General features: G+C 39.5%; 2 protein-coding genes across 5 annotated transcripts in view; one reads left to right on the top strand and one right to left on the bottom strand.

Moving 5' to 3' along the window:
- tfpi2 (tissue factor pathway inhibitor 2) overlaps positions 1-26,299 on the bottom strand; it is a 94,389-nt gene that overhangs the window by 55,693 nt on the left and 12,397 nt on the right. For all 4 annotated transcript variants that reach the window (XM_059655184.1, XM_048558372.2, XM_059655181.1 and 1 more), the window contains exon 2: positions 23,572-23,666. The gene's annotated coding sequence lies outside the window, so the exon portion shown is untranslated. The remainder of the gene's footprint in view (positions 1-23,571; positions 23,667-26,299) is intronic.
- On the top strand, positions 12,065-14,554 carry gngt1 (guanine nucleotide binding protein (G protein), gamma transducing activity polypeptide 1). Its single transcript, XM_048556801.1, has 3 exons — positions 12,065-12,253; positions 12,393-12,493; positions 14,229-14,554. The coding sequence occupies exons 2-3, from the start codon at positions 12,413-12,415 to the stop codon at positions 14,352-14,354; spliced, it is 207 nt and encodes a 68-aa protein (XP_048412758.1). The 5' UTR covers positions 12,065-12,253; positions 12,393-12,412; the 3' UTR covers positions 14,355-14,554.

Raw genomic sequence — 26,299 nt, 5'->3', positions numbered from 1 at the left:
GGATCAACCAGCATTTGGATAGTCAAGGTCTGATCAGGGATAGTCAGCATGGATTTGTAAGCGGGAAATCATGTTTGACTAATCTTTTAGAGTTTTTCAAACAGCTAACCAAGAGGATAGGGCAGAGATTAGCCAGAATAGGGCTTTATTCCTTGGAATATACAAGGATGAGGCGTGACCTTATTGAAGTGTATAAAATCATCAGGGGCATGGATAAGATGAATGCATATAGTCTTTTTCCCAGTGATGGAGAATTCAAAACTAGAGAGTATAGGTTTAAGGTGAGATGGGAAAGATTTACAAAGGACCTGAGGAGCAACTTCTTCATGCAGGGACTGGTGTGTATATGGAATGGGCTGCCAGAGAAAATTGTTGAGGCAGGTACAATAGTGACATTTAAAAAAATATTTGGATAAGTACATGGATGGGAATCGTTTAGAGGGATGTGGGTGAAATGTGGGCAATTGGAACTAGCTGAGTGGGTGCCATGGTTGGCATAGACTAGTCGGGATGAAGGGCCCTTTCCATGCTGTATTACTCTATAAGTCTATGTTAATAATCGGCTTCATGAAAGCAAAAAATGTTTGCCAAAGCTGAGATGCCCAATCTCAGAACAATTTTAAAAGGCCATGCCACGTTTTAGTATATTTTTCTTTTCTGCTGATTTGTCAGCAGTGCAAAAACTAAATTCTAGTCCTCTAGCTGTAGCTCCTTGCTGTTAATGCAGGAGATTGTGACAAACCCGTTTATCCAACTAAAATCCAATTCCAAAATTAGGTCCTTGAAGGCTTGGCTTTTCCTTTTAAAAAGGCATATCTTAATTATATTTCTGTAACCCAACAGCTGCTCGTAATCATTGCTTTCTATAGCTAATGAAGCTAAATTCGATTCTTCATACTTGGATTTGGAGAAACATTTGTTCGCTGTGCCATGTTGAATGGTGAAGCCAATAGCAGCAAGATGCTGCAGGTCATGGTGAAAAAAACTGCACCTCCATGATTTGGACAGAGCGAGTGAGTTACGTTGATTGCACTGCAGAACCCTCACTGACTTTCATCTGCACTGGATCAGCAGAATCAAATGGGCTCTTCTCTCCCTGACTGGAAATTTTAAACTGGTACGTTTATATAGCTTGTGTTCCAGCCACTGCGCTCAGTCTGGCTGCGAGATGCTCCAGTGTGATTCCACGTGGAACTTTAACTTGGCCATCATTTTCTCAGTCCAGAAGTGCAATCAATGGTGCATATAACATGTCTCACAGTCCCGGTCCCTTAGAATACTTTACCAAATTTGTTATTTTTTTTCTTTAATATAACCTATGTTATGCACTGTTGTATTATTCAATTGAGAATTTATGAATTTTTTGAATGATTCTGCTGTATAACTTTGCATGACAGAACACATGCTGACGTTTGGGCGAAGGTAATTACTTAGGTTGTTGAATAAGCTGTACAAATGCCATTTCTGTGTGTGTATTAGGTTAGGATTAGAGTTAGACTTCTAAAATAAAGATTTCTAACATAAAAGGGAAAGTTCACTGAGGAAAGGTCACTGGACCCGAAATGATAAATCTGATTTTTTTCTTCATAGTGCTGCCAGATCTGCTGAGCTTTTCCAGCAACTTCTGTTTTTGTTCCTGTTTTGCAGCATCTGCAGTTCTTTTGGTTTTTATAAAAACCAAAAGAACTGCAGATTCCAAGGGTCACCAGACCCAAAACATTAACTCTGTTTTCTCCTCCGCAGATGCTGCCAGACCTGCTGAGCTTTCAGTTTTTATGTTTTAACTCATTTGGGGTGGAAGAAGAGTTTTCAGGCCAAATCGAAAGATCCTGGCTGGAAAACATGAAGCATCTTTGTAACACTGCCCATTTTGTCTGCAATCAGTAGAAGTGACTGATTCAATAAAGTATAAAAGTTTACATTCAATCATTTCACGAAATAGGCACTGAAAGTACGGAGATAACAAAATGTGGAGCTGGATGAACACAGCAGGCCAAGCAGTGTCTTAGGAGCACAAAAGCTGACGTTTCGGGCCTAGATCGTTCTCAAGCATCTGCAGTCCCATTATCACTGAAAGTATGGAAGTGGTTGCCAGAGATGATGGAAATGAACAGTGTTAGAAAGTTCAGGATGTGGTAGTTTTGAAGAATGAAACAATTGATTCTCTAAGAAAGGTCAAACAGTAATGTCCAACTTCAATGACAGATCAATGAATGTATCCTCCATGATCTTTATTGCCTGTTCTTAAGTTCTTTCACTTGAAGAAAAGACTGAGACTAAAACTTTGTGTTCACAACCTTTTATGTCACATTCAACCCAAGATGAGCTTTGCCATTAAATATTCATACTATCACTTATACCATCTAAAATCATCTGCAGACAACACAAAGTTCAGTGCGAGGGTGAGCTTTGAGGGTGAATGCAGAAATGCTTCAATGTGATTTGGACAAGTTGAGTGAGTGGGCAAATACATGGCAGGTGAACATGAATGCAGATAAATGTGAGATTACCCAGTTTAGTAGCAAAAACTGGAAGGGAGATTATTATTTTCGTGATGATATATTTGGAAAGGAGAGAGGTTGCAATGAGCCATGGGTGTCCGTGTACAGCAACTGTTGGAAGTAAGCATATAGGTGCCGCAGGCAGTGAAGACGGCAAATGATATGTTTGCCTTCGTTGTGAGAGGATTAAAGTACAAAGCAGGGATGTCTTGTTGCAGTTGTACAGGCCTGTAGGGGGACCACACCTAGCGTGAGCAGTTTGGCCTCCTTAACTGAGGAAGGATGTTTTGGCTGTGGAATGAGTGCAACAAAGTTTTATCAAACCAATTCATGGGAAAGCAGGATTGATATATGAACACAGAGTGAATCAGTTAGAACTGTATTCGCTGGAGTTTGGAAGAATGAGTGGGGATTTCATGGAAACCTACAGAATTCTCACAGGACTAGACTGGGTAATCACAGGAAGGATATTGCTGATGATCAGGAAAACCAGAACCAGAGGTCACAGTTTAAGATACAGGAAGGCTTTAAGGACTGAGATGAGGAAAAATTTCTCCACCCAGGGAATATAGAATTTTCTGTCACAGAAAGTGACTGAGGCTGAAATATTGGAAGTTTTCAAGGACAATTTAGTTATAGCTCTTAAGGCTAAAAGCATCAAAGGGTATGGGGGACAAAGCAAGAAGGCGGTATTGAGTCTGATGAACAGCCATGATCATTTTGAATTGTGCAGCAGGCTCACAGGGCTGAATGGCCTGCTCCTGTTCCTATTTTCCATGTTTCTGTATATTTCCACTTCTGCAGCACTGCCCAGCTTTGTCCCTGTGTCAATTCATTGCCTTCTAAACCCATATTCATTCCTTCAGCACTTATAGAGTCAAATATTCAAGCACTTTCCAGGCAGGATGGTAAAAAGAAGAAGACATAGGAACAGGAGTAGACCATTCAGCCCCTCGAGCCTGCTCCACCAATAGGATTATGGTTGACCTGACATTCCTCATATCCACTTTCCTGCACTTTCCTCATAACCATTAATTCTACACTAATCAAGAATTAATCTCAGCCTTAAATACAGGATTCAGCACTCCTGTGTGGCGAGGAGTTCCAAAGATTTACAACCCTCTGAGGGAAGAAATTCATCCTTATCTGAGTCTTAAATTGGCAACCCGTTTTTCTGAGACTATGTCCTCTAGTCCTAGACTCTCCCATGAGGGGAAACATTGTCTCAACATTTACTCTGTCAAGCCTCTTAAGAATTCAATGTGTTTCAATGAGGCCACTTCTCATTCTTCTAAACTCCAGTGAGTAGAGTCTCAAGCTGTTTAGTCCTTGCTCATAAGACAATCCTTCCGGACCAGGGATCATTACAGTGAATCTTTTTTGAGCTGCTTCCAAAGACATAATATCTGCCCTTAAATCAGGGGAGCAAAATTACTTCAAATGTGGTCTCACCAGCACCTTGTACATTTGCAGTGAGACTTGCCTACTCTCATCCTGCAATCCCTTTGAAATAATTGCTGACATTCCATTAGCCTTCCTGATTACCTGCTGCAGCTGTGCATTAGCTTTCTGTCTTTCATGTACAAGTATATCCAAGACACTTTGTCTTGCAGCTTTCTGCGGTTTTTGCTCCATCTCTCTCTACCGTTCTGCCTTCAAAAATGAACAACTTCATATTTTCCCACATTAAATTCTATTTGCCAAGTTTTTGCCCATTTACTTTACCTATCAATACCTCACTGTAAACTGTTTAACAGCTTACCTTTCCACTTATTTTGTGTTGTCTGCAAATACAGTATATTGGCTTCTTCCCACAATTCAAAAATATATATTATAAATAGCTGCGGTCCCTGCAACCCACCGGTCGCAGACTGCCAACTTGAAAAAGAGCACCTTATCCCCTGTCCATCAGCCGATTCTCTATCCACGCCACTATACTACGTCCAAACTCATGGGGTCTGACCTGGTGACTTAAGATATTGGTGGAGTCTGCTCCACCATTGATTGAGTTTGTGGATAATCTGATAACTCTCAAGGGTTCTTTCCTGCATTTTTCCTTAACCTCATAACTTAATGATTAAAGATCTATTTAAATACTTAATGATCGAGTCTTAACAGTCGTGAGTGGTAAAGAATTCCACAGATTCACTACTCTCTGACAGAAGAAATTCCTCCTCATCTCCATTTTAAATGAGCGACCCCTTATTCTAAGATTATGCCCTGTGCTCCTAGGCACATCCACAAGGGGAAAGAATGTTTCTGCATTTTTCTCTGTCAAGTCCTCTTAAAATCCTAGATAACAAAGTGTGAAGCTGGAGAAATACAGCAGGCCAGACAACATCAGAAGGGCAGGAAAATTGACGTATCAGGTCTGGACTCTTCTTCAGAAAATGGTTAAGGGATGATGTATGCATCAAATGCTTTAATTAATACATCCTCCAAGTATTGCCCATAATCCTATTTTTCTCACTTCAAGTACAGATATGCCCCATTAAAGTGATTTTTGACAATCCAATTTAGCGAAGACTGTAAATTGGCAAACATTCCTGGAAAACATTGATGCTAATGAGTTCCATTTTGTTATAACGCAGTTGCAGGTGCAAGACCGTATTGTTACTATGACAGAACATTTTTTAATACTGTCGTCACTGATTTGCATGCCTGTCCTCTCTGAAAACCCTTACTGCCTTTCAAATTGTCATCCCTCTCCTGAGTGCTTCCTGATACCCAATTGTCTCCCCTCTCCTGACACCCTCACTCCATTCCACTCACTGCTCCTCTCCCAATATCTTTGATTCCTCCTACTCTCCATCCACTTTCTGACTCCTTTGTTTGACTTTGACTCACCGGCCTTCTCCCAAACCTGTCATTCCTTTCTGCTGGCTATTCCTCTCTCAACCAACTCTCAGCCTCCCGTTTGTTATAATTCACACTGCAGAGGTCAGGAGGAGGAATCATGAATGGAAAGCATTGACACAGTTGGGAGAGGGAGTGGTGAGTGATACCGTGATTAGGATAGTGAGTTGAAAAGACCGGAAGTGTTACTGTGATCCCAGATAAAGGTTTGCTGGATAAATCAGATCCCAGAGTGTCATTTGCCTTCATACACCAAAGTTTAAGTTTTGTGATTTGTTTGTCCAGGACGTCAGTCACTTTTACTGAAGAGAAAGTTGCTAACGTACTTTTAACAAAAGAATATTAAAGCTTATTACACACAAAGGAACACAAGTTTTTCACTTTACAATAACTATTTGAAACTTATTGTCCTATTACAAATATCAAAAATAATGATTAAACCCTTTTATTCTCAACAACAACCTTACAGATACTCAAACCCAGTGAAGGCTCCATTTTAAACATTCTTGTTCAGTTGGCATAGCTGTAACTGGTCTGTAGATTTCTTCTTCTGACTTCTAAATAATGCACAACAATAGCTAACATATTTTCCATACCATCATCTCCCAGAAGTTATCTGTTTCTGGATGTTTCCTCTTAAACCACTCAGAATTTTTCCCATCCTATTCACCTGTTCACTGCACGCCTGCACACACTACCTGAACTTCTGGATGATTCCGTCTTTCTGTGATATTGGACTTCTGACACTAATGCGCTAAACGATTCACCAAGTGTTTGACTTCAGATACCAGACATGTAGTATTGGTATGGGATGATATGATGAACAGCATGGACACTGTTTTGTGCAATCCAGAATGTGAATCCAAAAGGCTAGTTTGCCAATATAACACTAACCTTCAGGACATCTGTTCAATGCTGGAAAGAGTCTCTCTCTCTCTCTCTCTCTCTTTGGGCTCCACCTCCATCTATCTGCTCACATCTGCCCTTTCTCGCACCACTTTCCCAAAATCACATTCAAGGATAAATACTAATTTTCCTCACTGCTATCAGTTCTGATGGAAACTCACCAGAATGTAAACATTAAGTCTGCTTTCTTCTTGAGGATACTGTCAGATCTGTTGAGTTTCACCAGCAATTTCTGCCTTTGTTTTGGATCTCCAGCATCCGCAGTCTTTGTTTTATATTTGACCGTGCTGTGTGCCAAGTCTCATCTGCTCTATGTCCTGTGGAGAGCTTTGTGTATAAGTACTTGTTTAGCTTTGAAGATAACGCCTCTCAAGATACTGAGCTCATCTCTGTAAGACCAAAAGAATAGACAGTGTCTGACACCCCTTTTATCATGTGAAGCCACCATTTAAAGGAAAGCTTTCCACAAGGCTTTGAATTATGAGTCACTAGCTGTCTCCATTTCAAACTAATGGCATTTATTCTGACCAAGATGCAATAGATCAGTTTTGAGTATATCTTCCACCTTGATGTCCTTGCTGTTGACTGGTAGATACAGTGGAAAGCCTGATTCGTTGTTTTGCTCAGCATAACTAAGGTGACAATTTGGCACCAGCTTTGTAACAGATGTTGAAGTCACATTCCATTTTACCAGAAATCATTGCGGCCTCTATGATGCACTTGTCAATGATTTGTGCCAAATAATTTTGAATGGTTTATAATTGATTTCCCCAGTGAATTATTTACCAAATAACTACATAAAAGACCTTGTGATATTGAATACTAGAGCAAGCGTTTCAAGCTATACGTCGGAATAATTAGATGATACTTCTGATAGATTTTTGGATGCAAATGCAATTAGTTTAGCAACTAGTGTCAGGTTTTGAAAATCATGAGTGAACTGGACAGATGAGATGGAGAGAAACTGTTCCCACTCCTAAAAGAAAAACAGCAAAAGGACACAGATTTTGATGTAAGAAAAAGGACAAAAAACAAAGTTGCTGGAGAAACCCAGCAGGTCTGGCAACATCTGTGAAGGAAAAAACAGAGTTAATGTTTTGGGTGCGGTGACCCTTCCTCAGTTCTGGAACTTCAGAGGCAGGGTCACCAGATCCAAAATGTTAACTCTGTTTTTTCCTCCACAGATGCTATCAGGCCTGCTGAGCTTTTCCAGAAACTTCAGTTTTTGTTCTTGATTTACAGCATCTGCATTTCCTCTGGTTTTTATTTGATGTGAGATTTGGCTTTTTTTTTAAACACAGAGTAGCTAGGGTATGGATTGCATTGCCTGGAAGTGTGAAGGAGGCAGGTTCGATTGAGGCATTAAAGAAGGCATTGAATGATTAATTGAACAGAAATGGAGTGGAGCAAGATAGGGAAAAAGCAGGAGATTGATGTTTTGTGATAGAGTTGGCAAGATAGGGAAAAAGCAGGAGATTGCGGTTGTGGAATAGAGCTGACACATGCATGATGGATGAAATAGCCTCCTCCTGCACCATAACAGTTCTGTGATTCTGTCATTGTGATTGCGTCATGCAACACTTAGACATTTCTGCAAGTGCACACTCCAAGACTGTCTTCTTCTTTGGTCACAGTATTGCACGGTACAGTTTTCTGATGACAATGCTAGTTTACAAACCTCAAGCATGTATTGATGGCCATACATGTGGGTATGTCTTCCTTTAGGATCACTTTCAATGTTCATGCCTTGTCAGAAACGGCACATTACGGGCGGCACGGTGGCTCAGTGGTTAGTACTGCAGCCTCACAGCATCAGGGACCCGGGTTCGATTCCAGCCTCGGGCAACTGTTAATGTGGAGTTTGCACATCCTCCCTGTGTCTGCGTGGGTTTCCTCCGGGTGCTCCGGTTTCTTCCCACAGTCCAAAGATGTGCAGGCTAGGTGGATTGGCCATGCTAAATTGGCCATAGTGTTCAGGGGTGTGTGGGTTATAGGCGGATGGATCTGGGTGGGGTGCTTCAAGGGAACGGTGTGGGCTTGTTGGGCCAAAGGGCCTGTTTCCACACTGTAGGGAATCTAATAAACAAAAAAAAGTTCAAGATATATGGTGCCAAGAATTGAAGAATCCAAGGCATCTCTGAAGGTTTTTTTTGTCTTGTGGAATAGGCACATCTTACATCTTCATCGTTTCCTATTCATTCACAGAATGTGGCCATCATGAGTTGGGTCAGCATTTATTGCCTAGTTACCCTTGAGAAGATGGTGAACTGTTTTCTTGAGCCATTGCAATCTGTTTAGCGCCGGCAGACCCTCAATGCTGTTAATCAGCGTGCTCCAGAATTTTGACCCAGCAATACTGAAGAAACAATAACCCAAGTCTGGATGGTGAGAGGCTTGGAGGGGAATTTGTAAGGTGGTAGTGTTCTTATATACCTGCTGCCTATGTCCTTTTAGATGGTAATGATCATGTGCGTACAAGGTGCTGTCTGAGGATCTTTGGTGAATTTCTGCAATGCTTGTTATAGATAGTACACACTGCTGCTACTGAGTGTCAGTGTTGAAGGGAGGTGGATGCTTGTGGATGTGGTCATGCTTCTTGAGAAAAGTTGACTGGTAGGCCCAATGATTGGTTAGACTGTAAAGTACAGCAAAGAATGACAAAATTAATCAAAAAGAAGAATTTAGAGTATGACAGGAAGCTAGGTAGTAATGTAAAAACAAATAGCAATAACTAGGAAGTTAAAATATATCTACTTCCACCAGTCAACATAATTCAAAAAGGAAGCATCATTATAAAAAATTCAGAAATACAAGATGCCTTAACTCTCCACTTCTATGTGTACTGTGGGGAGAATTCACACTTCAATTCAGAAGAAAAAAATTACAATCTTATCTCAAAAGATTAATGTGCATATATTTCATGAATAATGATGAAGAGGAGTAAATTTGATTTTTTTGAAACATATTTCAAGGATTGTAATAAATTTCCTCAAATTGGTTAGAAGCGAAGATGGTTTTAATTCTTGCTTGTGAATGCATGACTAGAGAACCTTTATGGCAAAATTTAGATAACAAGCTGTAGAGCTGGATGACGTTTTGAGCCTAGACCCTTCTTCAGAAACGTCTAGTCCCAAAACGTCAGCTTTCCTGCTCCTCTGATGCTGCTTGGCCTGCTGTGTTCATCCAGCTCTACACCTTGTTACCTCAGATTCTCCAGCATCTGCAGTTCCTACTATCTCTGGCAGAATTTAGAGTTTAGAGTACAGATCGCAACCATGATTAAACCCATCAGGCCCCATGGTCTAATTAAATATTAAGAAAACTGAGATAATCTCTTCCTCAGTTACAAACTCTGTTACCTTGCCAAGGATTTTCTCTTCCTTACTCTGTCTACTGGCTTTAGCTGAACAAACTTTGGTTACACTCAGATCAGCTTCTGACACCATATCCCCTTTGTAACAAAGATATTCTGCTTTCACCTTTGCTGATCTGCTGCTGACACTCTTATCCATGTTCTTGTTACTTTCAGACTTATCTGTTCCAATATCTCCTGGTTCCATCCTACATATTCCCCTCCATAGACATGTGTTCATCCTAATTGCTGCTATTTGTATCTTAACTTATACTAATCTCCATTCACTGATCATACACCGTTCTTTTATACAAAGCTCACTGACGGAACACTCACTGCAGTCAGAGGTGCTTGGTGGACAGACATTTTCTATTCTCTGGCTCTTCCAAGTTCACTTGTATCTCCTTTGCAGGAGAGATAGAATTTAAGTTCCTCCTCTGATGTGCGGAGTCTTGGGCCATTCTGATTACTCACTCTTGCTTCAGCACAGGAACATCTCATTTTTTTTGTGTAGGTCTGCACAGCCTATCTTCTAAACCAAGATGGGAACCAAATCTGAGTTGCTGTCTGTACGGTTCAGGCCAGCTGATGGCTCCTCTTTGAATATGCTACGTCCTGTTCTGTTGCTCTGTCAGGATCTCACACAGCCTATCGACTTGGAAGTATGAACTTTTAGTAATAAGCAGGAGTCAGTGGAAAGGGTCTTCATTAAGGTGCACTTATGGTCTGACTGCAGATGTTTGGCATGCCATTTATTGAGTCTGAGATTGATCTCCCCAGTGCTGAGGAGACCACATTGTATGCAACAAATATAGCAATGTTAAATTGGAAGTAAATTGTTGCTTTACCTGGATGTTGAACTCATAGATAAAAAGAGAAAGGAGACAGAGGGTAAGTATTATGATTGTATGGGAAAGTTTCAGGGAAGGGAATGGGCGTTGGTGGCGCTTAAAGAATAAACCAATGTGTTGCTGACGGAACAGTCCCTTCGAAATGCTGACGACTGCGAAGGGAAGATATATCTGGTGACAGCATCATATTAGAAGTGGCAGAAATGACCAAGAATGATAATTTGAATGTGCAGACTAGTGAGGTGGAAAATGAGGTCATGATGAATCCTATTGTGGTTCTGGGAATGTGGGGAAGGGGTTTGGACACATACAGAGGAAATTGGACAGAGACAGCTGAGTGCCTGTCATTCACAACTTTGGATCTGACTGTACCAGTTTGAGGAAACTGTCTCAGTTCCAGGTTGCAAAAGGTGGTATGTGGAGCAACAAAGAGAGAAGGTGTGATTGAGATACTGAGAGGTGTGGGACATTCCTGCACCTCCTGGCTACACCAGTGAGCTTACCAAAAGATTACAGATGACTTTTGTCAGAGATAATAGGAACTGCAGATGCTGAGGATTCCAAGATAACATGGTGTATGGCTGGATGAACATAGCAGGCCAAGCAGCATCAGAGGAGCAGGACAGCTGATGTTTTGGGCTTCCGATGAAGGCTCTAGGCCCAAAACGTCAGCTTTCCTGCTCCTAAGATGCTGCTTGGCCTGCTGCGTTCATCCAGCTCCACACCTTGTTATCTCCATGATTTTTGTCATATTGAATTTCAGTGGGTGGATCTAAAACAAGAGTCAGCCCCTGTTTGCATTTGTAAGAATATTTCAAGCCTTTTGTGGCTGTCAGAGACACATGAAAACATCCTAATCTAAATATTGGTTTGGGTGATTGGTGCCTGAATGTGGACCATTTTACAAAACAGGGACAGATAGATCCGCACTTCCTATCTCCTGCCGCAGTCTGTACACACATGAAAATGTCTTGTTACAGAATAACACTGCATTTTAAATGTTTGATCAGAAGATAAACTTCATCTTGGAACAATCAGATTTTTTTAAAAAACATCAACCTTTCACATCATAAAAACCGAAAGAACTGTGGATGCTGTAAATCAGGAACAAAAACATAAGTCGCTGGAAAAGCTCAGCAGGTCTGGCCGCACCTGTGAAGAAAAAAATCAGAGATAACATTTCGACCTATTACATCAACCCATTTTAAGAAATTATGAAGATGTCTACGTGTTAAACAAATCCAGAACTAATGTGAACACATTAATTGTAAACATAATTCAGCGCTGTTAGGAAGTAAGGAGAATTATTAAAAGTGGTCATTAGAAGTGACTGCGTGCAGTAGGTGACACACTCTAACAGATGTGTAAGAGGAGATAAATACTCTGATAATAGACTTTTGCAGCTTACTGCTACTGACGTCAGTACGATCCACTTTATTAATAAATGCAATTTTAAAATAAACAAAATGTGTATTTACAGGAAGGCTGACGAACCGAAGGAAGGATATGTTTTTTTTAAAAAAACTGTTTCCTTTAAAAGCCGCGTATACAATTTTAGAACAATATGTTTGGCAAGGATTTTCTCCCCTTCTATTTAATGATTAAATCTGATCATGCTTTCGACTTAATCACATTAGAAGATTGAGATATTAAGAGCCCTGTTTTAGAGGGCATTACAAAAGGTTGCACTGCTGTAGAAGCGGACTGGGAAAGTTAACGTGAGCAGTGGCTGGAGAGCCTCTCCCACGAACTCTCCAGTGAATGAGTTGACTTTATCCCAGGACAAGGTGAGCTAATCGCGTCCAACCCTTAGACTTGTAAAATTATTCATTCATTTGCAGTGTGGCGGGAGTTTTGTTCAGTGATTTCAAAGCAGCAATTATGTTAACAATATTCTGAACAAAAGTTTATTTGTTTGTATTTAAGACAAACGACAGCAGTCCAGAATGGATGAGCTAACGGATAAAGACCGGTTGAAAATGGAGATAGAGCAACTTCGTAAAGAAATACCGTTAGAGAGGATGTTGGTAAGGTTTCCCGTTTCTCATTTACTCGCTCTTGGAAAACAATTTAAGACAGAGAGGAGGAGAATCTTCTAAATGTTATCCCTCAAAACAAAAGTCGTCCCAGAATCTTTGAATATTCTTAAGGGGGAAAAAGAGGTTTTTGACGAGCAAGGTGTGAGGTTGTTCGGGTTGGGTGAGAATGTGGATCAATCCTAATCTTTATTGAATGGCGGAACATCCGGACGGGTTACAAGTGGCCTACGCCGGCTCCTATTTGTACGCCAACATGAAAGCTGTGATATGGTTCGGTGGCTCTGCAGTTATTCTTTAACGTTCGCCAAGTTGGTGTTAAAATTCGCTTCATGTAATGCAACTCGCATTCAAAATTGCCAATCGGCGTTACTAAAAGCTAAATAAAAACTAAACGTGAAGAAGCAAATCTATGATATGACACATCCACCATGGTATTTTTCATAGCTTTGGATCTGCCTGATGAGTGAGTGGGAACAACGCTTGAAGTAAAAACAAAAATGACCCACTGCTGTCCTAAGTCATTAAGCATTATCAAGGCTTCAAATCAAATGTCTGATAAATACAAAATGAAAATGAAAGAACTGTAGATGGTGGAAATCAGAAAGAAAAACAGAAATTGATGGAAAAGCTCAGCAAGCCTGAAGAAGGGTCATTGGACCTAAAAGTTAGCTCTGATTTCTCTTCCCAGACCTGCTGAGTCAGGACACAACATGGTGATGCACTTGTTCCTCCTTTTAAAATGAAGGCCACTCTAAACATTTGACCAAATTGCACAAGAATCCAGAATATGTTTAATCTTCAATTAAACCTGTAATCTAAATTACACTTGGACTTTCATACGTCAAGTAAAACATTAGAGCAGATAAAGCACATAATTATGTGCCTTCTGTGGCTATCTTTTTCCCCCAAAATAGTTGCTGCACTGTTGCCAGAAACTATAGCTTGGGGAGAGACAACACTTCATATCACTCATGGCTGACCAGGAGATTCTCCTGCTTTTACTGGAAAGATTTGTAGTTAATCAACCTGTTTGACCACATTATGATCCACTTTCCATAGCCATTATTACAGTGGGACTTGAGCTCTGAGCTTCTGATTTTTTGAGGCAGGGGTGCTACCACAAGGCATCCTCTATAATCCACTAACTTTTTGTGAATTAACATTAATTAGAGATAATGTAGGATCTGTTGGAAATTGTAACACTGCATTCAAAGTATGAAACAACGGGACCGAATATGCTAATAATGAGATGATGGCTGAGTGGTATTATTGCTAGATTGTTAATCCAGAGACCCAGATAGCTGTCTCTGGACCTGGGTATGAATCCTGCCACAGCAGATGGTGGAATTTGAATTCAATAAAATATCTGAAAGTAAGAATGTTATGATGACCATGAATCTGATGTTGATTGTTGGAAAAACCTACCCGGTTCACTAATGTCATTTAGGGAAGGAAACTGCCATCCTTACCTGGTCTGGCCTACATGTGACTCCAGACCCACAGCGATGTTGCTGACTCTGAACTGCCCTCTGGCAAGTTAGGGATCAGTAATAAATATTACCTAACCAGTGAAACCGTCATCCTGTTTCATGAATTCGAAAAAAATCCCATTCTCAAAGTCAAGAGACAGCTCTCTGCAATGTATACTACGGTTATTGTGTTTAATTTCTACTCTCGCTGTTTTACACCTGCCACTTATAACTTTTATATTGAATTGTTTCAGGTGTCTAAATGTGCGGAGGAACTGAAGGATTACATTGAATCGCAATCTGCAGAAGATCCTTTGGTAAAGGGAATTCCTGAGGACAAAAATCCCTTCAAGGAGAAGGGTGGCTGTGTCATATCATAAATCGGACAGAACTGGGATACCCTCAGAGCATCATGGTATTTTCTAAAGTTTAATGCCCATTAGTATAACAAAACCCCATAGATGCTAAACCTGGAAGTTGGAAAAATGGAGTCATTTTGCGTGACATCTTCAAGTTGTTTTTGAAATTAAAAAGCATTTCAGCACCAGCTGCAAAATAAACGTAGTTTTGGCAAATTCTACCAGGTTTGTCAAGTTGTTATTTGGAAACTAAAATATATTTGCCAATGTATGGAGGACAATCCTATAAGGATCGCTGTTTAATATTATGATCTGTATATGGAACTTATTTTAAAATGAATAGTGTACTAATCCTGATAAATGTAAGGCCTGAACTGGTGTATAGAAATTTATCGATAAAACTATATTGTTTCCAACTTTAAAAAGCTTCTTGCAAATTAATAAAATTGTTCTAATTCATATTCCTGAAAACTTGTATGAATGCATAAATTTAATCAATAATTCAATACTAATGACATAATAATTGGAATGTATAAATATATTGCAAAATCAGACATATAGATAATTTAGCACAGAGTTTAGTGGACTTCTTATGAAATTGTATCACAAATTTCAATTTTACTAGAACAGAGTTAATTAATACAGATGTTGACAAACACATTGAATGCTTGTTACCACAAGCATACAATAACATTTTGAAAATGGTTTTTTTGCTATTGTGTGGTTTCCAGAGAAACCACATGGTTTTCATAATGCAATCAAAGCTTTGTATTTTACAGTTTTGTTTGGTATGTATTTTTCATGTAAAAAATGCAGAGTTCGCAGGCATCTCAAACAGAGATAGATTGTGATTCAAACATGGATTTGTAAGCAAGAAATTTAGAAAGGGTGAGGGGAAAAACCTAGTGGAAGAAATTAGTTTTCAGAAGATTGTTAAATGATGCATAGTTAGACATAGAAAAACAGAGAGTTTGAGGAAGGGAATTGAAATAAATAAAATAACTCAAATAACTGAAAGATGTGATGCTATAAGTGGAAAGGAGCTGCACAAAATGTCTCAAAGTGTGGAATTAAGTGTTACCAAAGATAAATATTGGACTGGAAAATTTATGGCTGCAAAGAGATTTAAAGAAAACACTGAAACCCTTAGAGTTAGAAGTACTAGGTGGAGGGGCTACCCAACTTCAGAAGAATAGATACAATGGTTGAATGTGAAATATGGTATGGTAATATCAGCAAAAGCAGATGAATTGGTCTCATTTTTTTTTCTGTCAATGTTAGTAATGTAGGTCCTTTGAAAGATTAACTAGAACAGCCCCGGAGTGAAACAGACTTTGTACTTAAGAACTGGGTTCTGCAACATGGGTGATTTGCTGCTGGATTAATTTTTATAAAAGCTAAAGTAGCTATCAACAGGTGCAGCCAAAAGGCCATGGAGGGATCCCAACTCCCTGCCTGTATTCCGTGGCTATGTTCACACTCAGATATCCACTAACACTCTTGGTACCTTTGAGACAGGCAGGCACTATAGGGGGTGAAGTCATTGCTTCACTCTCCAACTCCATTTTAAGTTAGTGCCCTCCCTATCTCCCTACCTTTCCCTCACTTTTGATATTGTTGCACTGTCCCTAATGGGCAGTTCTTGTAAATGCTTTGTTTAATTAGAAACACAGGTGATTTGGTGGTGGAGTAAAAAGTTTTAAAAAGGTTTCATGGGTGATTTGGTGTCAGTAGCAAACCATTCAGAAGTACATAAAAGCATCTTTGGGTTGGGAAGAGCTGGGTTCTGCAACAGGGATGATTGGCAATGGCTTAAGCAAAATAAAAAGCTGGTTTCTGAAGCCCAGCTAAAGTTATCATGATCAGGTCTACACAGCAGGCCATTGTGGAAGTCATAGTCACCAATTACCCATCTGTCTTCTGCAGTTTGCCTGATTGACCTTGGAGAGGCAGCATGCATTGTCTATCAGCGCAGTCGGTGCTTTTAGAGAGAGTTAGGCATCATGAGAGTTATCATGCATTATTGGGAGGATTTCATGTGTCGATATTAAAAAGAAAAGCTTGGTTCCAAAGGTGCTCTTGTTGCTACATGGTAGATCAGTGTCAATGGTATTGCCCCTGCCTCTGAGCCAAGAAGTTTGGGATCAAGCCCTCCACTACCTCAAATGGGTGATATAACATGTCTGAAGATGTTGATCTTAATAAAAACTGGTTTCATCCCATCAGGACTTTTGGAGGCCAATGGGGGCTGTGACGCATCATTTCTCCACTCACTCCACTTTGATTTAGATTCCCCTTCTTTTGTTATTGTGACAGTGGTCGTTAGGTATTCAGGTATTGGGTTACGGGTTTTTAGAATGAAACCAAAAGCTTATTTCCTACAGGTTTATCTTCCAAAAAAGAGCTGGACTCCTCCCTTGGGCTGGGCGGGGCGGGGCGGGGGGCGGTGGGGCACTTCTGTATAAGAACGGGTCTGGAAGAGAAAGGTAGAAGCTGGGGTTTGCGCTAAACTATAGATTTACAATTAAACTTGTATCTCACTGAAAGCTTTTTGTTGCCTAATTCTACATTCATATATCAGCCATCAAATATTTTCTGTCCTAATTGAATACAGGAGCAGTGCGAAGGAACTGTAGGGTTGAGGAAGTTACACTCTCATTCAAGAAAGGGAAAAGGGTTAAACTAAGAAACTGCAGGTCTGTCAGCCTAACATCATCAGAAAAGAGCGTAGTAAAAGCTATCATCAAGGACAAAATAAACATACATTTGTAAATGAGGATAATCACAGACAGCCAGCTTGGATTTGTTAGAAGAAACACTCATCTAGATAAAATGGTGTGAAGCTGGATGAACACAGCAGGCCAAGCAGCATCAGAGGAGCAGGAAAGCTGACGTTTCGGGTCAAGACCCTTCTGAAGAATGCTTCACAGCGTTATATCTCAGATTCTCCAGCATCAGCAGTTCCTACCTACTCATCTGGATAATATGCTTACGTTATTTGTGGTGTTTTATTAATTCCTACTTTACAAATAAAACCAGTCTGACTCCAAACCAAAATACAAACAGATTCTAAACAAGGCCTCACACCTAACATGCATTGTCTGACCAAAAAGCCACTTCTTCTTTTCTTAATCATCATAGAATCCCTACAGAGTGGAAACAGACCTTTTTCTTTAGTTCTCTCAGGACTGTGACTTGAAAGGAATTCAGGGATTTACATTTACATATTAATCAATTGAAATCTAACTGATTAAAGATTTAACAGCATCTTAGGTTTGTTTTATATGTCCTTATCAGTGGTGTTACCCTTTGATCTTTTACATATAAATTCTGTATCTGATACTATCTCTCACTGACACCTGAAGAAGAAACAAGGCTCTGAAAGCTTGCGTTTTCAAATAAGCCTGTCGGACTATAGCGTAGTGTTGTGTGATTTCTGAACATTTCCCAAGGATTTACTATTCATTTACTTCTCATTTTCATCTTATAATATCTTATAGTGACATTATCCTGAGGCATAATATAACAGTGTGTCAAGAGTCCATTGATTTACAACTGCCTTTGACAACTTGACTCTCTCTGTGTGGTCAGACTGATTGCCTTGATCGAGTTCTACATCAGAGAGAGGCACAAAAACCCATATGGGTCCCTTTAAATCCCTGAACCATCATCAAATCCTGATGGGCTCAAGGATAAATAAAGTTGTTCTTTCATGAATCCAATCAATATCTCAGTAAATGAAATAACAAAGTGTAGAGCTGGATGTACACAGCAGGCCAAGCAATGCCAAAGGAGCAGGAAAGCTGACGTTTCGGGCCTCGACCCTTCTTCAGAAATCTGATGCTGCTTGGCCTGCTGTGTTCATCCAGCTCTACACCTTGTTATCTCAGATTCTCCAGCATCTGCAGTTCCTACTATCTCTGAAACAGTATCTCAGTAAAAGTGGTCAAGATATCCACATCAGGCCTTTCCCACCCCCAGCAGATAGTTTACCTACTTCATGAGTTGTGCACCATGTTTCCACCCTATTGTTCCAGCATTGCCCTCTACGATTATTCCTGAACCAGAAGGTTCCACTAAATTCAATCTAATATTTTATGTCTAATCACTAAGGGCAAATGATATCAATGCAGGGCCGTATATTTATTGATATTGTTAAGAACTTGGATCATTGTATGGTACAAATTATTTCCTTGCAGGTCAACATCTTACTATTGTTGATAATAATACAGCTTCATCATTCTGTCCAGTATTTCCACTGAAAAAAAAATTCATTATTCCTTCACTAGTCTATCAATTATTTAGAAAGAATCAACAACAATGACTGTTAACATTCTTCGTGTTTGGGTTAGTGGCATATAAAATCATTGCGAATCCCATTTAGTAAGCACAGAAGACACATTAAAATGAACAGTGACGAACAAATACTAGAATATAGGCACATTAATAACTTTTAAAATACACACCTGATGAGAATTTCAAATTGTGACCTTGAAGTGCCCCAAAACAAACAGTTAAAAGGACTACTTTGTAAATTACAAGCGACGAATTTGTTCCGAATTAAAAAATGAGGGATTAGCATCCAAACCAACAAGCCAACAAAAACAAAAATCAATACTAATGGAAGTGGGCCGGTCTGGCCCAGTAACAAGAGTTCAAATCAAAACAACTGACTTTTAAGAATTGAGAGATAGTAAAATGTGCTGTGAACAAACTTAGAAATGTTTTGTGAATAGCCCTTCAAACACACAGCTACAAACACGATCAAGAAGGAGCACAATAATACTATAGTGTTTGCCGTTTTCTTTCGCAGACATTCCACTATAGTTTTCCACAAAATATTAAAACTGAACTTCGAGTTGCCAGATTTTCTTAGTAGAATGACAAGTTGCAGAATCCTTAAGTTTCTGTTATCGGGTCAATGAGAAATACAGTTACAAAACTAAATGTAAGCTACTGGTCATTCTCGAGATCTGAATTAAGAACTAAAAATGCGAGAGAAATTCAGCCGGTCTGATAACCCTTGTCAAGAAAGAGAAACAGAAACAGTTAACGGTTCAATTGCAATAACTTCTTCAGAACGGAGGGTTGTTGGAAAATGATGATTTGTATGCTGTTGTTGATAGGTGAGAAGGTGGAGTGGTGAAGTGTCCAGAGCAAAATGGTGGATGTTGTTCATGCTCTGAAATTGCTGAACACCATGTTGAGTCCTGAAGCACAGAAATACCAAAGTAAAAAGTGAGATGCTGTTCCTTTGGCTGACATTAGGTAGCACTGGAATGCTACAGCAGGTAGGATAAAAGCAAGATGGTATATTGATATGGCAAACAACTGAAAGGTCACTTTTATTCTTGCAGACAGAACAGATTGTTACACTTTCCTTCTAATGATCATTGTTTCTAACTTTATCAATTTTCACTTCCAACCACTTTTTAAAAGGTTGTGTACTAACAAGTCAGAAGGCAGCCATCAGTAAAGTGTTCTCCAGGTAAGTCCAGAGTTAATAGTGAATCTATCATAGTTACTTGAAACGTGCAGCTAAAATTATGCTAGGAAATAAAACAAATGCATAATGTATTATGTGAGATTCTTTCCATACCATTGTAATAATTTGGTAACTACACTCTTGTGAATGAATAGCAACATGCTTTATTGAAGATAACTCTATACAATGGATGGTAAAGGAATGAAGCCCTCCAGACTCAAACTCTAGCTCCGTGTGATCAAAGGTCACTGTGACAGCGTCATTGCACGTACTCATTAGCTATCCTTAGATTAAAAGTACAGTTCTTTTGCAACTGTTTTATCAGAGGTGTTAATTGATTAAAATAAATTAATCAATATTTCAATTAAAATAGTGGGTAAAAGAAGGACAAAAGAGCATTTGTCTACCAGTATCAAGAAACTAACTTCAATGTTAATGAATTTTAGTTGTGCTGTTTTGACCTAGTTTACAACTATCAGAATAAAATTTGTTCTTGGGTATTTTGTCAGTCTGTAAAAAGATCTTGAATTCATGAGAGGGCAATATGTAGTCGGTAAACTTAGAAATGTCAAGTAAATTAAGCATTACTGCTCCTGACCACTATTCATGCTGTGTTACTGTTTGAGTCTTAGGTCATATCTCTAGATTGATTCAGTCATTGCCAGCTTATTTTGTTCTCCCTTACAACTTACTGGTCTTACTTCTTAGAATCAGAGAATCCCTACAGTGTGGAAATAGGCCCTCAGCCTAACAAGTCCACACCGACCCTCAGAACATCACACTCAGACCCATCCTCCTATTACCCATCCAATCTACACTTCCCGAGCACCACGGCCAATTTAGCATGGCTGATCCACCTAACCTGCACATCTTTGGACTGTAGGAAGAAACCCATGCAGACACAGGGAGAATGTGCAAACTCCACACAGACAGTTGCCCGAGGGTGGAGTCGAACCCAGGTCCCTGGTGTTGTGAGGCAGCAGTGCTAACCACCGAGCCACCGTGCTACCCACTTCCGCTGTGTTACAGCTCCATTCCATTGGAGGCAACTGCTTCCTCAATCCTCCATCTTCTGGCTGAGCTCCTGTTTGCCTCAATTGCTGAGATATAGAGCCATAGAGTCATAAGAGTCATACCACATGGAAACAGACCCTTCAGTCCAGCCAGTCCATGCCGAACATAATCCCAAACTAAAGTAGTCCCCCCTGTCTGCTCCTGGCCCATATCCCTCCAAACCTTTTCTATTTATGCACTTATCCAAATGTCTTTTAAATGTTGTAATTATACCCACAACCACCACTTCCTCAGGAAGTTCATTCCACACACGAACAACGGTCTGTGTGAAAACGCTTGCCCCTCATGTCTTTTTTAAATCTCTCTCTTCTCACCTTCAAAATGTGCTCCCTAATCTTGGAAACCCCCATCCTAGGGAAAAGACAACTACCATTAACTCTGTGTATGCCTCTCATTGCTTTATTACCTTTTATTAGAGTCTCAGACTCACCTCACTCTCTCTGCTTCAGGACTGCATCTCTCACCTGACACGCAGTCAAATCTCTCAGGTACTGCAATGTCAACCATGACCTTTCTCCCTAACTGAATCTTATTTCACGTTATTTTATATCAAGCAATATGTGCCATACTTTTCTTAGCCAGATTTGATTATTGTTTAAGATTCATTCCATTGGACAAGGACAACTTTCTTCAAAGACCCAATGTTTCTGCTATTATAACTCAATGGATGTAATGTGAGAAACTAATATATTTTTTGTCATAGCAGCATCTGTGGAGGAGAAAACAGAGTTAACATTTCGGGTCCGGTGACCCTTCCACAGACCCTTCCTTTCGGGTCACCGGACCCAAAATATTAATTCTGTTTTTTCCTCCACAGATGCTGCCAGACCTGCTGAGCTTTTCCAGCAACTTTGTTTTTGTTCCTGATTTACAGCATCCGCAGTTCTTTTGGTTTAAATTTTTTGTCATGAAGTGGAAGACTATTCCTGCAGCATATTCACTTTTTTCTCTTTTTCCTTTTGTCATCTTCATCCACATTTCCATCTCAATAAGCAACAACTCCAATACCATTTTTGAAAATTTTCCCATTTCCAGCTGGCATCTCCAAATGTTCCACTTCTTTTAAATCCACTTCCCCTTCCTTCAATATCTTCCACACTCTACAAGTCTGGCTACTCCTTCTTGACACTTAGCTGACATTGTCAATGATCTCTTGTCCTCAGAAAGTGACACTCTCTTCTTCATTATCTCTCTCCTGAAAATTTTACCTCATGTTTCTGTCCTCTCGAATACAAGTACATTTCTAATTCTATTTACTACCTAAGATTCTTAAACAGGTAATTAATTCCCATTCATTTGCATCCCTCTGGAAAGTCTATTTGAATCTATCTAATCTCATGAGAGATTTTCAAGACTAAATCTCTATTCTTTAGCATTTGGAAGAATTATGTGATCTCATTGAAGCATATCAAATTTTTACAGGCTTCAACAAGGTAGATGCAAAAGATGTTTCTCCCAACTGGAATCAAGGGAGGAGTCTAGAACCAGAGGACATATCGCAGAACAAAAGGTAGGGTGTTTATGACTGAGATAAAAAGGAATTGCTTCACTCAGAAGATGGTGTATCTTTGGAATTCTCGATCTCAGGCAGCTATGGATGTTCAAGTCTTTGAGAGCATTGAGGACAGAGATGTATAGATTTCCAGATATTAGAAATACCAAGGAATATGGGATTCAGGCAGAAAAATGATGTTGATGCAGAAGATCAGTCATGACTAGTTGAAAGGAAGAACATGCTTAAGGGGCTAACTGGCCTACTCCTACTGCACCTACCCGTATTCCCAAGCCCAACTAGCACTGGTTACACAGTTTTGGCTTGTCTGTAGCTGAAGTTACACGTCACTCTCTGTGTTATGGAACATTTTTCCTTCTTGCTGCTTTTGTAACATTCATTAGTAAGATTAGCCACACCAACCAGCAACTCTCCTTGTTATATCTCATTGTGATTGTCTTCACATTGTTTCATTCCCACTTATTTAAATGTAACCAATAAATCTCCAACTTTTTACAACCACATATTGTCATCATGTGGATCCTCAAGGTTTGATCCATGGGTCCTTCTTCTTTATCTAGATGCTGGCACTCAGAATATTATCTCCCAACAAGGAAACAGCTATCCTAAGTTCCTAGCAACCCTAGGATAGATCACAACTTTAAACTCAACATGGGAAAGACTGAAACCATGATCTTTAGTCATCACGGTATAATCCACTCTATGAATCCAAGTTAAACAATTTGACCCTCAATGGGCTCGAACTTTCAAATTCCACAAGGAAACAGTAATTTGCCTGATTCAGTATTCTTGCCAATGTACACATTACTGTATGTTTAAAAAGGCAGAGAGACTATGATAATATAATATGGATAATAAGACAAAACAAGCAAACAACAGATGGAGAACATTTTCAAAAATTAACAAGGCTAGATGTAGTGAGGAAAACTGAGTGCAAAATATTGCTAGCTCTGTAAAATGGCAACCAACAAAACAAATGAGATGGAACCAAACAGAAAGTAAAATTTGAAAACATTTCAATATACAGCTTTGGTTTGCCGCCGGAAGGAAGTTCTGCTGGAAAACCAGACTGTGCTCAGAATGTATTGACCAGAACACTATGTTCTCTGTGTGGTTATTGATAAGACAGTTAAATATCTGTTAATAGATTGTAACTGCAGACTTACCTTTGGAATGAAGGGTCTAGGCCTAAAACGTCAGCTTTCCTGATCCTAAGATGCTGCTTGGCCTGCTGTGTTCATCCAGCTCCACACCTTGTCACCTTTGGAAAGAATTTATGTCATAAATCCTTAGCAAATTCTTTGATAAAAGTTACTATAATTGTTTCTAACAGTTCTGCTGAGTAGCAATCCATTGTGTCAAAGTATCTCATTCTGTTGAAAATTCATATGGATAATTAACTGTTGGGGGAACAGATTTAGTGATCTCAATATTTAAAAAAATAGAATTTTGATGATGTTTATAATTTGGCATATCTTTTATAAATAACTAACAATAATTAACACTTATAAAGTACTTTCTACATAATGACATATTGTAGTTTTTAATATTTGTTCATGGGATGTGGATATCATTGGCTAGACCAGCAATTAATGCCCACTCTAATTGCACTAAGAAGGTGCTAGTGAGCTGCCCACTTGAACTGTTGTAGTCCTTCAGATATCATTGTGCTGTTATGGAGTTCCAATATTTTGACTCAGCAACAAGAAGGCATGTGGTTTGGAGGGGTTATGTTCACATGCTTCTGCTGCCCTTGTCCTAACAGTCATCATAGGTTTGAATGGTGCTATGTAAAGAGCCTTTGTGAGTTATTGTGTTGCAATTTGTAGATGGTACACACTGCTGCTACTGTTCTTTGCTGGTGAAGGGAGTGAATATTGAATGTGGCGAATAGGATGCCAATCAAATGGGCTGCCTTATTCTGGTTCGTGTTGAGCTCCTTGAGTGTTGTTGGAACTACACTCATCCTGACTTGTGCTTTATAGATGGTGGATAGGCTTTGGAGAGACAGGAGATGTTTTACTAACAGCAGGATTCCTAGCCTTTGACCTATTCTTGTAGCTACCGTGTTTATATGGCTGCTCCAACTGAGTAGTACAGGTAAATCACATCAGAAACTAGTATTTGTTCAGGGATTGTTCTGTCTTGTGGCTCGAGACATTTAATATAATCACACTTTAGATACGAATGGTGGGGCTGTCAATGAATGTATTTCTCACTTGCTGTAGAAAGGTATGTGTTTTCTTTGGTACACAGACAAGTGGTGCAGTGATGAGTGACGTGAGAGTCTGGACATAAGTTTATTTCTTCTTTATTCTTTCATGAGGTTTTAAGTGTCCCTGGTAGGATCATTACAGGTAGTTCTCCTACAGTGCAACAGTGGTGATCTTGCATGACCTTGTGTTATAGAAAATTCCGTTATAGGGAAATCACCATAGAAAATTACTATACCTGTACAATAGAAAGTTCCTTATGCATTATCCAAACACCATCCACTATTCATCAATCACATTACAGCTAATTCGCATTAATGAAACATGTATTATAGCAGAACTACCTGTACTTGTTTAATTATACCTGAACAGAATAACTTGCAGTTAAGAGTCAGCCACATTGCTGTGGATTTGGAGTCACATGTTAGCAAGCCTAAGTAAGGACAGCAGATTTCTATTCTTTGCACTATATTCTGATCATGGTCTGTGATGACTGCTTCCATCGTATCTCTATATCTATAGACTGTCAGATCATCCATAATGATTTCTGCTCCAGGCACATCACCATTAAACTCATAGTGTCTGTGTTGATACTCTTATGGAACAGTGGACACGCCAAATGGAATGCACATGGAACACATGTAGTATGTATTTAGAACATGACTGCTTTTACCCAGCCTGACTTTTCAGTAACCATTTTACACATTTTGAAGAATAAACTTTGGTAGCACATGGCAACACCTTTCCATGGCTGGCATATGCTAGTGAGATCTCTTCAAAGCTTTACTGAAATCATTTGGATCTATGCATGCTCTTAGACTTCTACGTTTTGGTCATTGCTACAATGCTGCTAAACCAGTCTATAAGATTTTCCATTGCCTTGATTACCCCTGTCTTATCTAACTAGTCTATCTCGTCTTTCAGTCTGGAGTTGAGGCAGCTGGAGCTCTACTTGGCATATGTTGAGTCGTTCTCACAATCTTATCTACTTTGAGATGATGTTCACCAGGAAACCGTGCAAAACCTGTGAAAACATCTTTCCAGCCTGCTCAGAGTTCAACAGCTTAGTGGTCTACAAAATGCATAAATCTCTGCTGGCATGTGTCAGGTTGCAGTCCAAACTTTGGTGTACTTTGGCTAAGATGAATGGATTTTGCTTAAAGTCTACTGTCTGGAACTGCACATCTTTGTTCTTCCCATTACGTTGGACTGCCTGCTTCTTTTGTCCTCTTGTGATTAAAATTATTTTATCACAGAGCTTCAATATTTCCTTTGTGGTCAGCAAAACTGGCATAAAACAATGTGTTTATCTAACAGTTTACTTTCACCTGATACTGTCCTTCTGCAGTTATCATTCTAACAATTACAAACCATTTATTGCCTCTAGACCTGACAAAGCCAATCAGTTTAAAGAGATTTGTCAGAATCATTGGCTGTTATCTCGGAAGCATCCATCCGTTTTTAAGCACATGTTTGCTACTTTCTTGCTAAGCACTTGCACGCAAACTGATTTAATTTTGTGCAGTTAGAGCCAACATGAATGTGCTTCATTTTCCCTTCTGTGTTGTCCTCTGTAATATTTGAATTGCACTTTCTGATCTTGATCTTTCTTCTTGCTCTCCGGCAAACATTTCTTTCTCTTTTTTTCCAATTAGTTGTTCCCATTCAGCCTAGAATGTAT

Source organism: Stegostoma tigrinum, chromosome 2, assembly GCF_030684315.1.
Source record: "Stegostoma tigrinum isolate sSteTig4 chromosome 2, sSteTig4.hap1, whole genome shotgun sequence".
In the NCBI taxonomy this organism is placed as follows: domain Eukaryota; kingdom Metazoa; phylum Chordata; class Chondrichthyes; order Orectolobiformes; family Stegostomatidae; genus Stegostoma; species Stegostoma tigrinum.
The sequence above is the reverse complement of the archived record's forward strand: the minus strand, read 5'-3'. Positions and strand labels throughout refer to the sequence as shown.